Here is a 14,451-nt window from a genome sequence, read left to right on the forward strand (position 1 = left end):
AAACTGGCACTAAATATCTAAAAAAAAAAAAAAAAAAACTAGAAGAAGCCACTGAATATAGCCACTTTAGAGAGAGAGAGCAGACGTAACAAAAATTTGCGGTCATTGCTTTTAGAGGTAGATGTCTGCTGTTTGGGAACACAGTCATGTAAGACTGTAATTATACAGAATACTTTGATGATAGACTTTCCTCAGGTATTTCAGAACATTCAAAACAAAATATAGAAGCTGTGAGCGAGATCGGTCGCTGGTTGGTCAAGTTATCCAGTCTCAGTCACATGACGACTTCAGTGCGCATTGTGGAATTTATTCGGTAAATGTATTACCATCGTAGTTTATGCAAATGTTTTCTTTTCGGATAAAAAATTTGTTCTACTCAGTTGTGCACATTTTTTATGCACATTTTTAGAATTTATGCGCATCATGGCGTTTCCATGCAGCGTTTATTTTATGCGATAATCCAAAATGTGCATAGTGGATGAAAATATAGCTATTGACTTCCAAGATTGTATTCTTATCATAAAGGTCGTTTTCATCATCAAGAGTTAATGAGGACTAAATTAAACTTAAATTTAATTAAATTTCAATCCTTCCAGAAACCGGCGCGTTACAGACGAGCGATAAGCTATGACAGTAAGGAGTATTACATGCGGCTGCTGTCAGGGAACCCGGGGATGTATCAGCACTCCATAGAGCAGAACACAGAGGGAGAGACCACACAGCAGGAGCCTGAACATGGAGAGGACACCATCGCAAGGGTCAAAGGTCATTTTAACATGAAAATGTTCTGTATTACTTGATACAGTGAAACTACTAAAACTACTACTACTATTATTAAAACAATGATTTTTTTTCTCTCCCTTCCTCAAAAATGAACTACTAGTAACTAGAAATTAACTTTAGACTAGAAATGGACAAAACTGGCTTCTGAATGATCTCATTCTTTATCTATTTTAACTAATGAGCATGTGATATTATGAGCATGTTGTATGGATTTAACTCAGTGTGCCGTGTCGTGTTTTAGGTCTGGTTAAGGCCCCTTTAAAGCGGTCCCGCTCTACAGCGGATGGAGCTGATGAGGACAGTCAAGACCAGCTGCAGGATTTGCTGGAGTCAGGAGCTATGGACGAGGAGCAGAAAACTGACAACACCACGCTGCTCCGCCTGCTGGAGGAGGGAGAGAAGGTCTGCAGCACACCACAGTCACATCCTCGTCACACTGTTTAACAACTGCAGCTGCTTTTACTGCCAGTCACTGTTGTCAGCGCAACAATGAGGCTTTGGAAATTTGGGTGAAAGCTTTCTAATCTGAAGCTTTATATTGATCATTACTGTTCTAACAGCACATTATTAGTAATATCTGTCTGGTTGGATGATTAGGTTTATTTTGCTTTTTGAATTTGAACTAACTGATATAAAACGTACTGAGAATGTGTTTGCTGTGCAGTGTTGGGGGTAATGCATTACAAGTAACGCGAGTTACGTAATCAGATTACTTTTTTCAAGTAACTAGTAAAGTAACGCATTACTTTTTAATTTACAAGAAAATATCTGAGTTACTTTTTTGAAAAAGTAACGCCAGTTATTTTGTATTCCCATTTTTTGACTGACAAGCATCCTGTTCCCAAATTGGGAGAAATCGGAAGTATGGAGGCGTTGTGTGCGCTGTGTGAACATGTTACTGTAGTTCTAGACTAAATGTGAATGTGCATTAATTCATCCCAATCACAAAAAAACAAAACAGATTTAGTATTCATCAAAATTAATCAAAACAGTGAAATGCAAACTCAGAATATGACGCAAACCTGCAATAACTAAATATATTAAATAACACAAATGTATCTATTCCCATTTTATTAACAGTGTCTTTGCTGCTGACCTTTAATGATCCAGTTCAACCATACTAATAATTAAAAAATGACTTTAGATAAACTAACAATTGTGCTTCATTGTTTTTTTTGTTATTGCTGAAGAGTGTTGAACCTTCTTCTCCTGTGTTCTACTGTACAGACGTGAATTTACTTTTCCTTCAGCCTGAGGTTTATTCATTACATTTTTTGGTGTGAAAGGGCTTTTACATTTGCTATAAATAGAACTTCTTATATTAAAAACAACCAAGCCCTGCTCATATTTAAAAAGTAACGTGAAAGTAACGCAAAAGTAATGTAATGCATTACTTTCCATAAAAAGTAACTAAGTAACGTATTTAGTTACTTTTTTAGGGAGTAACGCAATATTGTAAGGCATTACTTTTAAAAGTAACTTTCCCCAACACTGTTGCTGTGTGTGTTGGGATAGATCCAGCACATGTACCGCTGTGCTCGAGTTCAAGGTCTGGACACCAGTGAAGGGCTGCTCTTATTTGGGAAAGAACATTTCTATGTGATTGACGGCTTCACCATGACAGTCACCAGAGAGATTAGAGACATCGAGACACTCCCTGCAAAGTAAGAATTCATATTTTGGATTCTGCCCTTCAAAAAAAATTTGATTTATTTCTAGCAGATCATCTGGTATCTGTCTTTCTCTCTGCCTTTTGTTCTGTCATTCTATTGTTCTCCATCTATTTATCGGTCATACATTCTATCTACCATTTAACTATTCTATCTATCTTTCTACCATTTGTTTGATCTATCTGTCATGCTCTTGTTCAGTCTATAATTCATTCTATTATTCTTCTTCTATATCTTATAATTGTTACGCATCTGGTAACTGTTTTTTTTGTTTTTTTATAAAAGAAACTGGAAGTATTGACATTTCCCATGAATTAACCTATAATTCATTGTGTGTAATATATTGATGATAATTGGCTTTATAATGTAAGTCATTTCGCTGAGGCCCCCTGGTTGAGAACCACTATTTTAGTGGTTGCTGCTTGTTTTTGTGACGTTTGCAGTATGCATGAGCCTATCATCCCCCGAGGAGCGCGGCAGAGCAAGAGTCAGCTGAAAAGAACCTGTAGCATCTTCGCTTATGAAGACATCAGAGAGGTGCACAAACGTCGCTACTTGCTTCAGGTGTGCAAACAAACTGCTTGGCTCGATTCTTTGATGGACCCAAATAACACACTGAGCAGCTTTCATATTAATGGCAATATTGAAGTTATGCTTTGTTGTCTTCATCACAGCCCATGGCAGTAGAAGTGTTTTCAGGAGATGGGAGAAATTATCTGTTGGCTTTCCAAAAAGGAGTCCGGAACAAAGTGTATCAAAGGTATTGTAAACACTGATGCCTTTTAAGGCTGCATCCCACTAGCCGGCACAAAACAGCTCTGTTTTGGTTGTGGATGTCACACTTTCTGACAGTTTTAGATGAAATCTTGTTCTCTTCTGTTAAATGTTGTCACACTCAACAATTAAGAATTGAAAAGGGTGACAATCTAAATGAATTCCTCAGACATTTTCTCAGATTCTGCCATGCACTGCAGCTCCCCATTTAGGCAGCAAGTCATAGTGTAATTTGACTATATTAGAGCAGGTGTACCACACATTCATACACAACTGCAGCTCATGGAGTAAATTTACACGTTATGTGTGTTTGAAGTCTCATATGCTTATTAAATACTGTAACACTGTGAAATATTTTTTACAAATGAAAACAACTTTTTTCAGTTTTAACATATTTTAAATGTAATTTATTCCTGTAATGGCAAAGCCTTTACTAATGTTTTCAGTGTTACATAATTCTTCAGAAATCATTCTAATATGCTGATTTGAAGCTCAGAAAACATTATCACTGATGAAAACAGTTGACTGCTGAGCATTTTAATGGAAACGGTGCATTTTTTTTCTTCTGAGGACTATCATAACATAAGAAAGTAACTCATACAATCATTTGAATACATTCTTGCTTAAAAAAGAAAAAATGTTTTTTGATAGTTATTTAATTGAAGAACCTCAGAAAAATACTTGCTTACACACAGCCAAATCATGTTTTCTAGGTTCCTGGCAGTCGTTCCTTCACTAGCCGACAGCTCAGAATCTGTCTCTGGGCAACGTCCCAACACCAGTGTGGAACAAGGGCATGTTACCCTCTCATCACAAGATTACGAAGTGAATTTAGAGTTTATTTACCAAATGTATTAAAATAAACATTCATATGCATGTTTCTTGGTAAATAGGTCGGGTCTTCTCAGTACGCTGGTCGGCGAGAAGTCAGTGACCCAAAGATGGGAGGTGCGGTATCATCACTTTAATGTTTTTGTCAGTTTGTTTTGTTCTCTTGTTCAGTGTTGCTTATGAAAGACTCTTTTATTTACAGAGAGGTGAAATCAGTAATTTCCAGTATTTGATGCATCTCAACACACTGGCTGGCAGGTCATATAATGACCTGATGCAGTATCCCGTCTTTCCGTGGATCCTGGCAGACTTTGACTCTGAGGTACAAACTTGTTTTTGATCGTTCCTTGTAATAAGTTCTATAGCACAAAATATTGAGAACTACAGTGTTTCAAAAGGCAGATCTTCAGTCAGCAGATGTCATTCTGTTTGGGGAATTAGTATCAGTTAAGTGTCTTTTCTTTTCCAAGGTAAAAATCTTGATTTATTCCACAGGAACTGGACCTCAACAATCCAAAGACATTCCGAAACTTATCCAAACCCATGGGAGCTCAGACAGATGACAGACTGATCCAGTACAAGAAAAGATTCAAAGACTGGGAGGATCCTAGTGGTGGGTCAGAGACCTCTGTCGATGATCTGTTAGCATGTGCGTGTTAAGCTGAGACTTTTTAAACATGTTTTTGTTTCTTCCCAGGCGAGACTCCAGCATATCATTATGGCACTCATTACTCCTCTGCGATGATTGTGGCCTCATATCTGATCAGAATGGAGCCTTTCACACAAATCTTTCTCAGGCTTCAGGTTAGTCATACATGGCCTGCTCTTTTCTTCATTTGTTGTTTTCTTCTCTTCACTCAGTGTTTTGCTTGTTGTTTAAAGTTTTTCTTACCTACCACAAACCTTCAGGTGGCTAGAACTGGGCAGTCTTATCATTGTTCTTTTATTCTTCAACATCTATTTTTATGCTGGTGGAAATATATTTTGCAGTGAATGTTACTAAATAAATGATCTACAGTCAAAACCAAAAGAACAAACAAAATTGGAAGAGCAGACTGGAGACCAGCTGTCTTCACAATAAGCATAGCATCTTCCGCAACCTCACAAATATTTACAGTGTTTTTTCCCCCAACCAAAGCTACTGTTTCCAAGCATTAATAAAGATATTCCTTTGTTTCTGACAAGAGGTTGTTATTAACGGACAGTGAAGGCCGGTACACACCAAAAACAATAGCTATAATGATAACTAGGGGTGTAACGGTACGTGTATTCGTACCGGACCGTTTCAGTACAGGGCTTTCGGTACGGTGCACGTGTGTACCGAATGACCGAATGCAATATTTTGTGTGCGGAACATATACATTTTCGTGTTTCCAAAAGAACATATTAAGTGGCGGAAGTCTCCGCATTCAGCACAAATCCCGCCCTGCAGCTGATTCTAAGGCTGGCGACACACTGGCTGCGTGGCGTGAGTGTGGCATTTCTGCTGCGTGTCAATTGCATGACGGCTGCTTCGTGTTTTCTGTGTCTTTACACACCAGAATCGTGCCTGACGCGGCGCTGGCGCACTGCTCCTTTTGTAGGTGACATAGAGGGAGTGTGAACATCACTACAACTAGGAAAAACCCGATTGTAATTCAAACGCAGCTCCCGTCGGCATTTAAACAGACCTTTGCTCTTAATTCCGATCGGGCCAACACTATAACGAAATCTGAGCAGGTCTAAAAACTGAAACTGTTGTTGCTTCACTTTACACTTTGGGAAAGTTATATATATTTTTAAAATATGAGCAGGCCTACAAACTGGGATTGTAATGCTGCACTGTAATCATAGTTATTTATTTATATTTTTCATTAATTTTATTATATGATATTTGTTTGAGACTGAGAGTATTTTATTTAGTGGAGAACTTTGCAGCAGTATTTTATTTCCTATTCTTTTTTTTATTTTATATATATTTTATTAAAAAGTAAACAAATTGTTAAAAAAATTCTCTGTGCCTTTATATCTGTGGTGTAGACGTTTCTTTTCTCATATAATTAAGAACAATTATTAAAACTTTATAGTTATCATCCCTAGTGCGAACAGCTGATCTAGCTGTTGGTTATATATGAGTTTCATTCTATGTTTTTAGGGAGGACATTTTGATTTGGCCGACCGAATGTTTCACAGCGTACGAGAGGCTTGGCACTCTGCTTCCAAACACAACATGGCTGATGTGAAGGAACTCATTCCGGAGTTCTTCTACCTTCCTGAGTTCCTGCTCAATTCCAACAACTTTGATCTTGGTAAGGATGAGATTGACAGCTAGCCTGATCTGTACACTACATACAGTCTCTCTCTCTCTCTTTTTTTCATGAGTGTGTTATTTGATCTGTGTTTTCTAAAGGGAGTAAACAGAATGGCACCAAGCTTGGAGATGTGCTTCTGCCTCCGTGGGCAAAAGGAGACCCGAGAGAGTTCATCAGGGTTCACAGAGAGGTAAATTACATCAAAATACATCAACCCCTGATAAAGCCGGCAGTCAGAAAGAGGCTCTGTGTGTTATTGTTTCATCGTGGTTAATGTCAGAGAATAACCTTTAAGAACTGTGTGTGTTTTTTCAGGCTTTGGAGTGTGACTATGTCAGCGCCCATCTGCATGAATGGATCGACCTGATCTTTGGTTACAAGCAGCAGGGTCCTCCAGCGGTGGAAGCGGTCAATGTCTTCCACCATCTCTTCTATGAGGGCCAGGTGGACATCTACAACATTAATGACCCACTTAAAGAAACAGCTACCATTGGGTTCATCAACAACTTTGGCCAAATCCCAAAACAGGTTTGCAATTTCATTACTGAAAATGTCATGAACTACAGTACATCAGTGGTTACCTGTGCATACTTGCGGAAAACTGACTATATATTTCTACTAAAAAATCACCTTAACACCAACTGGTTAAAAGTCATTGAAAGGAAAGTTGGTTCTGAAAAGATCTCTAGCTTAATTTACTTGTAAAGGCCTTTTGTTTTGTTCATTTGTATTTAATGCAATTTTGCTAACCTCTGTGTTTCTGCTCTTTTAGCTTTTTAAGAAGCCCCATCCTCCAAAGCGAGTGCGCAGTAAGTCAAACGGAGGAGAGGTACCTGGTGTACCTGTTACGCTCAACTCCAGCTTAGACAAAATCTTCTTTCATCATCTGGACAACTTGCGGCCCTCTCTCACCCCTGTCAAAGGTAATGCAAATTTGATGATGGGATACAGTGACATTACATGCTCTGTGATGATCACAGAGCTCAATCGATGTCAGATCAACAATTTATTCATGTATACGTTTTTGTTAGAACGTGTTTGTTCAGGAATAATTTGTGTCAAATATTGCTAGCATCTCTGAGCACATTTGAATGAGCTCTGTGTGTGTGTTGTGTGTTTTACAGAGCTGAAGGAGCCAGTGGGGCAGATAGTGTGCACTGATAAGGGTGTTCTGGCTGTTGAGCAGAACAAGGTGTTGGTTCCTCCTGCCTGGAATAAAACCTTCGCCTGGGGCTACGCAGACCTCAGCTGCCGCCTCTCCAACTATGAGTCTGACAAGGTCATTCGCAACATACAAGTTCTTCTGTTTGCTCATGTTTTCAGTTTTCTGCTGTGAACGACTGTCAGATCCTGAAATGCAATTGGAAAAAGAGCATTTGCAAAACTTTTTGCATATTTATAAGTACACTACAATTGAAAAGTTTGGGGTCTGTAATAGTTTTATCTTTAAAAAAAAATATATATATATAATATTCACCAAGGCTGCATTTATTTTAATTGATAATACAGTAAAATATTGTGAAATAGTATTAGATTTTAGATTAACTTGCTATTTTAACATGTTTTAAAGTGTAACTTATGGCTGTGGTGGCAAAACTGAATTTTTAGCAGCCATTATTCCAGTCTACTGTGTGTGTCAAAGTGGAAATCATTCATATCCTTCAGTAAACATTCTATGTTGATTTGGTACTTAAGAAGCGTTTTGTATTATTGTCATAGATATGTTGAAAACAGGTGTTGCGGAAACCTTGAACTGTTTTTGAAATGTTATTCACTAATTAAGACACCGCATAATTTAGGCTTATGTTTTTGGTTTATTCTGTGTATTTCATTTTCTGATGTTCATGTGTTGCGTTTGTCTCATAGGCGGTTGTAGTATATGAGTGCCTGTCTGAGTGGGGGCAGATCCTGTGTGCTATCTGCCCCAATCCCAAACTGGTCATTACTGGAGGATTAAGCACTGCTATCTGTGTATGGGAGACCGGGACTTCCAAAGAAAAAGCCAAGAGCCTCACACTCAAACAGGTTTGTTTTATATTTCTTTTAATGCTGCTTGTTTGATTGATTTTGATTGACTTGTTTGCTACAGCTACTTGCTCTTTATAAATGAATTTTATATCATTTTAATATTTATGTTTATGTTTCCAGGCTCTTCTGGGCCACACAGATGCAGTTACATGTCTCACAGCATCATCAGCTTACCACATCATCGTGAGTGGCTCTCGGGACCGTACGTGCATCATTTGGGACCTGAATAAACTGTCTTTCGTCACCCAGCTGAGGGGCCATCGGGCTCCCGTCTCAGCGCTCTGCATCAACGAGCTTACTGTGAGTCAACAATAATGTAGACAGAATTACCTGTGTGACAAGTGTTGTGTTTAAACTACATTGTTTTCCTTTTAGCTATTTAATAAGCACTCTTGTATGCATTGTATGGTCTTTGCATTTGTATGTTTCATTAGGGTAATAAAATAATGTATTAATAATTTAATATTGAAAATGTAAAATATCTATACATATAAAAATTATTTGTTGTTGTTATTGTTATTACTAATATAATGTTTTATTACTTCCAGAAAACTATGTAGTAAATTTCTTAGCATTTTTATAGTTTATTGGGGCATAAAAATATAACATTTTATATTCTTCCGAAAATATATTATTATTATTAGTGCTGTTAAACAATTAATCGCATCCAAAATATACGTTTTTGTTTAGATAATATATGATTGTTTACTGTGTATATTTATTATGTATATATAAATACACACGCATACAGTATATATTTTCATAAAATATATATATACATTTATATATTTATATTCTTCTATTATATATAAATATATTTACTATATAAACATAACATATTTTTCTTATTTAGGCCTATATACAGTACATGCATGTGTTTGTATTTATATATACATAATAAATAAACAAAGTATGCGCACATATATTATGTAAACAGAAACGTTTGTTTTTGATGTGATTAATCGTTTGACAGCACTAATTATTATTATAATGCAGAATTATAATTATTTGGTATGAAGTTAATTTGATCTGTTCATCAAGCTCTTTGGAAACAGTAGTATACTTTACAGTTTAAAAATGTGCTTGCCTTTGAAAATTTCTATTTAAGTGAGACCATTACTTCTTTGGAAAAGAAAGAGCCTCCTGATTTAAATTCTTGCCTTTGAATCCTCATAATAAATTGATGCCTCATAATAAAACCGAAGTGTTCTATGAATTGGATAAGACCCTGTGTGTCTGTGTGTAGGGTGATATAGTGTCCTGTGCTGGCACTTACATCCATGTGTGGAGCATCAATGGAAGCCCCATCGCCAGCGCCAACACTTTCACTGGCCGGAGCCAACAAATCCTCTGCTGCTGCATCTCAGAGATGAATGAATGGGACACACAGAATGTTATCGTTACGGGACACTCCGACGGTGTTGTCAGGGTAATGGTCTTCTCCTTAATTTACTTTCTTTCTTTTCAACCTATGTCTTTTAAACTGTCAACAAATAATGGTTCTTGACAAATGGCTTTATCTTGTAGTTTTGGAGAATTGAGTTCCTCCAAGTCCCAGAAACCCCTGCTCCAGAGCCTGTAGAGCCCCCAGATGTGCCAGACTGCTGTGGAGAGATTGGTAAAACATCCCTCCATCGCACCTTTTTCATGACTTTGGAAAGATGAAATGAAAATATTAAATAAAGCAACTAATGAATAACATTTTGATAAATTTTGGCCTGCACTCTGCATTACCGCGATTTCTTCAGAGTTTTAAATGATCTTTTTAGATTAAATAACCTCAAGTCTTGTTCTTCCAGAGGGTCGTGATGCTCCAGAGGATGACAGCAGTGAGTCTGAAGGAGAGGAAACCAGCCTCGTTCAGGACCCTAAACCTCGGACCTCAAACAGCCAGCCCAGCAGCACGGTCCACAGACCCAAACCTCGCACTGGAGCCTCCTGGTCAGTGGATAGCAGCTCTGACGACTCCCGCCGCTGGTCGGACACACTCAGTATTGACGAAAAGGAAGGCTTTGTTTTTGTAAACTACTCAGAGGGCCAGATTAGAGCGGGAATTCCCTCACAGCCACATTTACAACCGCACTCAGCCCCCTCGCATGGGCCAGTACCACAGCCTCTTCAGCCCAGTACTATGGAGGCTCGGTCGTACAACAAGCTCAAACCAGGTGCAGTAGATTAAAACATCTGTGACATTAAGTTTTTTGTGTGTGTGTGTGTGTGTGTGGATATTTGTATGTAATCCTAATTTAATTCTATTGATTCTAATCTGTTCTACTGATAAGAAAAGAAAAAATATTTTTTTTTTTTCTAATTTTAAACAGCCTCATAGGCAGACCAAATGAAAAAGTGTGGTTGCTCTTTGGGCGACCCGAGTTTGAGTCCTGGAGTCCTTGGGACCTTTCTTAGTTCTGTCCCCCTCTCTCTTACATTTCACTTCCTGTCAGACTCTGTACTGTTCTGTCTCAGTAAAAGTGAAATTGCCAAAATAAATCGATAAAATTGCATTCATTGATTAAAATTGAAAAAAGGTGATATAAAAGTATATAGGTATTAAATATACTAAATAATAACAATTTGATCAATTTGATACATTTACTTATTTAATCAATCATTTAAATTGTCAATGAAATTGTATTAATTTAATAAATTTTCACTACAAATTATATGATCAGAATTACAAATTACATGAAAAGTTAGGATGTAACCCAAACCGAGAGCAGTAAATCCTGATTTGAATTTTATCAAAGTATACTGTATTTCTAATTCCCAGATTTCTGACGTGTGGCTTTTAAGTTTCGCATTTGCGTTTTCATTCAAGTGCTGTTCTCTTGTGTTTTTGCTTTAATGTGAGCAACTGGCATGTTCTTCACCGTTAGCTTTGTCTCTTAAACAGGCTACAGATGGGAGAGACAGCTGGTGTTCCGGAGCAAACTCACCATGCACACAGCGTTTGACCGCAAGGACAACGCTCATCCTGCGGAAATCACCTCGCTTGCCATTTCAAAGTAGGTGCTCTGTGTTTGTGGTGGAATGAGGATAAAAGAAGCTGGTTTCTTAATGTGGTTTACCATTAATATGCCAGTGGTTGCTCAAATATCTCAAATAAATTGTCTTTAAACAAGACTGTTGTTAACCAGCTGTTCTCGTGTACTCAGAGACCACAGTAAGATCCTGGTAGGTGACAGCCGTGGCCGGGTGTTTAGCTGGTCTGTCAGTGATCAGCCCGGACGCTCTACCGCAGATCACTGGGTGAAGGACGAGCAGGTGGACAGCTGCTCTGGATGCACTGTGCGATTCTCCCTCACAGAGAGGCGCCACCACTGCAGAAACTGTGGCCAGGTCTTCTGCCAGAAGTAAGTCAGATTTGCAATAATATTTATAATATGTGAACTAAATACCTTTTAAGTGTTATTTGTTTTGCCTGCAACTATTTTTTTTGTTTGTTGTTTCTTTTCTTGTACTGTTTTGGCTCTTTTTTTGTTTTATTGTTTTTGTTTTCTGTTTTTGTGTTTTCTGTTTTGGTCTTTTATATGCTTGTTTTTGTTTTGTTTATTTTTATAAACCAGTTGAGAAAAGACCACTGCAGTTTTTTGTTTTGTGGTTTTTGATGTTTTTGTGTGTGTGTGTGTGTGTGTGTGTGTGTGTGTGTAAGTAATCTGTTGCATAATCTTTAAATTATTTTTGTATTTTTGTGGTTTATTTTCTAAACGAATTGGATAAAGAACACTGCAAGTTTTGTTGTTGTTTTTATTTTTTATTTTTTTGTGCGTTTTAGAATTTTTTTGTCTTTTAGAATCTCATGAAAGGGTTTTAAAATGTGTTGCATGTTCCCACAGGTGTAGTCGCTTCCAGTCAGAGATCAAGCGGCTGAAAATCTCCTCTCCTGTGCGTGTGTGTCAGAACTGTTACTACAACCTGCAGCATGAGCGGGGCTCTGAAGAAAGCCCGAGAAACTAGTTCAACCTCACCCCATATCACATGCCCAAAATCCAAACTTCCCTCAAAAAAAAAAAAACCTTTCACTGCTCCCCATGCAAAATCTCATTGGTCAATATCCAAAATGGCTTTACTAATGCTCATAATTTCATACACTGCAGAAGTGTGATCATTCAAAAAAGACTATTGTTAATTTACTTTTCCATTCATGAATTTTCTTTTGCAGTATGCTCCGTCATCTCATTGGTATCATCCACAAAGTCGGCATTACGTTTAGATATTAGAAAAAGCAATGCGTATAAAACACTTCCTGATGAAACGAGATGACACAGTTGTTTATATTGTAAATACTTACAATGCCATTTTTAACTAGAAACAGTGAAACAAAAAGTCATTATTAAGAGATAAAAGAAGAAATCCAAACACAATACATTGCTTGTAATATAGTATTACAGTATGTTAAAAATCACTCTTGGCTTTAAAAGAACAAAACTATGAGTGTGTGTGTAGTCGATGTCACAAGTCACAGCCTCCCTGCGGGAATAATATTAGGGACTATGAATGTTGATAAATGTTTGTGGGTTGACATTACTAGCTTGTCTAGTTATGCAAATGCCTAATTATGTTTATTTTATAAGTTCTGTTGTGTTGCCCACAGTATCAGCCAATTGCCATAGACAACTTTTTTCCATTTAAAATTTGTTGCCAACCTGCCTTGATATGCAACTATTATCTTTTTTTAACAGTTGTGTAGGTCAATGAAAGTATGTAAATCTTGAATTTAGATTAATGACCACTTGAAATATTTTAAATGATTCCACCACATTTGTTATGCGACAGAAATGTTTCTCACGAGTTGAAAGACTGTAATATCAAACATGCTTCCTGCTTATTTCATATTGGATGTTTCACATCTGTATATTTTGCATTAGTGTGGGACTTCTCTGACTAATTCTTCATCGGTTATTAACTAATATGAATTAGACGACTTACATGTTACTCTCTGACACTAGCTTAAAAATTATGGTTTTGTTTTTAGTAAAAACGTGTATTTATTCTTATTCTTAAAAAAATAAAAAGAAATCACTATTTTAACCGTTTGCAATGTTGCACCAGTGTAAATGTCTGTAGATTAGGAAAGCAATAGTAACTGATGTTTTCACTCCACAAACTTTTTATGAAAGGCTGTAGCTTGAATGTTATCATGTGTAAAGAAAAAGGGATTTAACCATTTTAATGAACTGGAAGCCTAGTTTCTCCTTACCTTAGACAAAACAATGAAAGAGAAAGGTGTTTTTTCTTTTTGATACTGTGGGCAATAACTTATCAAAAGTGCTGCTTTGATTAATAGAGAGAATTTCTTTTTCTTTCTTTAAGTGGTCTGACACTTGCAACTTTAAAAAGATGAAATTTTACCATTGCAGTTGTTTTATTCACTGTTGTATGATTTCCGTACAGCTTGATATGCACTCCTTATAGTTGAATTATTCTCTATTAATGTACTGTAATTCAGTGTGCAATCATAACATCATAAAGCTGTTGGGATTTTGCTGTCGACAAGCAGCTCAAAGATCAAATGGCTATATCAATCTGAAATTATTTTTGCACCTTGACATGTAGAAAAGACAAAGAAATGGAGTAATCACTGTTTTATCAGATGCATTTTTATGTTGTGGGGTATTATTTTAAAAGGGTGCATTTCTTTACAGTAAGATGAACTGTACAAAGTATTTATGCAATTATTTTTTCTTTTTTATGATTTTTCAGCAAGTTTGGTTACTTGTTGCATGTCTAACACAGCTGACGTTCTGGGTCAGTGTATTGTACGTTTTGGCATTATGTTTTATTTGTTTTCTCTTTCTTTGGCTCATTTTTATGGCATTATCTAACGAGTCGATCCTGAAGGTTTTTTGTACAGCTTTAGGTGGATATACAGAGTGTCCCACGACTCTTTGGTTGACTTTTTGTACTCTAATGTATGGATGTTGCGGACTGATCCCGGAACTGATGAAATACACATGGATTGTCCCTGTTTGGTGGTCTTGTGATAGACTGCATTACTACAGTATCTAGTGTGCAAAACTGTGGTAGCTGAATGTTCATTGTATATTTGTGTTGAAAAACAATTACATGAACCC

General features: G+C 37.0%; 1 protein-coding gene across 5 annotated transcripts in view; it reads left to right on the forward strand.

Annotated features, from left to right (window-relative positions):
- wdfy3 (WD repeat and FYVE domain containing 3) overlaps window positions 1-12,438 on the forward strand; it is an 82,499-nt gene extending 70,061 nt beyond the window's left edge. For all 5 annotated transcript variants that reach the window (XM_059550352.1, XM_059550349.1, XM_059550351.1 and 2 more), the window contains 23 exons: window positions 597-765; window positions 1,025-1,185; window positions 2,299-2,447; window positions 2,897-3,017; window positions 3,128-3,213; window positions 3,941-4,021; window positions 4,121-4,175; window positions 4,261-4,380; window positions 4,554-4,671; window positions 4,756-4,862; window positions 6,193-6,346; window positions 6,448-6,539; window positions 6,665-6,877; window positions 7,122-7,272; window positions 7,474-7,628; window positions 8,216-8,374; window positions 8,498-8,677; window positions 9,624-9,806; window positions 9,905-9,995; window positions 10,177-10,542; window positions 11,271-11,382; window positions 11,533-11,730; window positions 12,214-12,438. In XM_059550352.1, coding sequence (XP_059406335.1) covers window positions 597-765; window positions 1,025-1,185; window positions 2,299-2,447; window positions 2,897-3,017; window positions 3,128-3,213; window positions 3,941-4,021; window positions 4,121-4,175; window positions 4,261-4,380; window positions 4,554-4,671; window positions 4,756-4,862; window positions 6,193-6,346; window positions 6,448-6,539; window positions 6,665-6,877; window positions 7,122-7,272; window positions 7,474-7,628; window positions 8,216-8,374; window positions 8,498-8,677; window positions 9,624-9,806; window positions 9,905-9,995; window positions 10,177-10,542; window positions 11,271-11,382; window positions 11,533-11,730; window positions 12,214-12,334 — 3,342 coding nt within the window. In that variant the 3' untranslated portion in view covers window positions 12,335-12,438. The remainder of the gene's footprint in view (window positions 1-596; window positions 766-1,024; window positions 1,186-2,298; window positions 2,448-2,896; window positions 3,018-3,127; window positions 3,214-3,940; window positions 4,022-4,120; window positions 4,176-4,260; window positions 4,381-4,553; window positions 4,672-4,755; window positions 4,863-6,192; window positions 6,347-6,447; window positions 6,540-6,664; window positions 6,878-7,121; window positions 7,273-7,473; window positions 7,629-8,215; window positions 8,375-8,497; window positions 8,678-9,623; window positions 9,807-9,904; window positions 9,996-10,176; window positions 10,543-11,270; window positions 11,383-11,532; window positions 11,731-12,213) is intronic.
- The last annotated feature ends 2,013 nt before the right edge of the window (window positions 12,439-14,451 follow it).

The sequence above is a fragment of the Carassius carassius genome, chromosome 5 (assembly GCF_963082965.1).
Source record: "Carassius carassius chromosome 5, fCarCar2.1, whole genome shotgun sequence".
Taxonomy (NCBI): domain Eukaryota; kingdom Metazoa; phylum Chordata; class Actinopteri; order Cypriniformes; family Cyprinidae; genus Carassius; species Carassius carassius.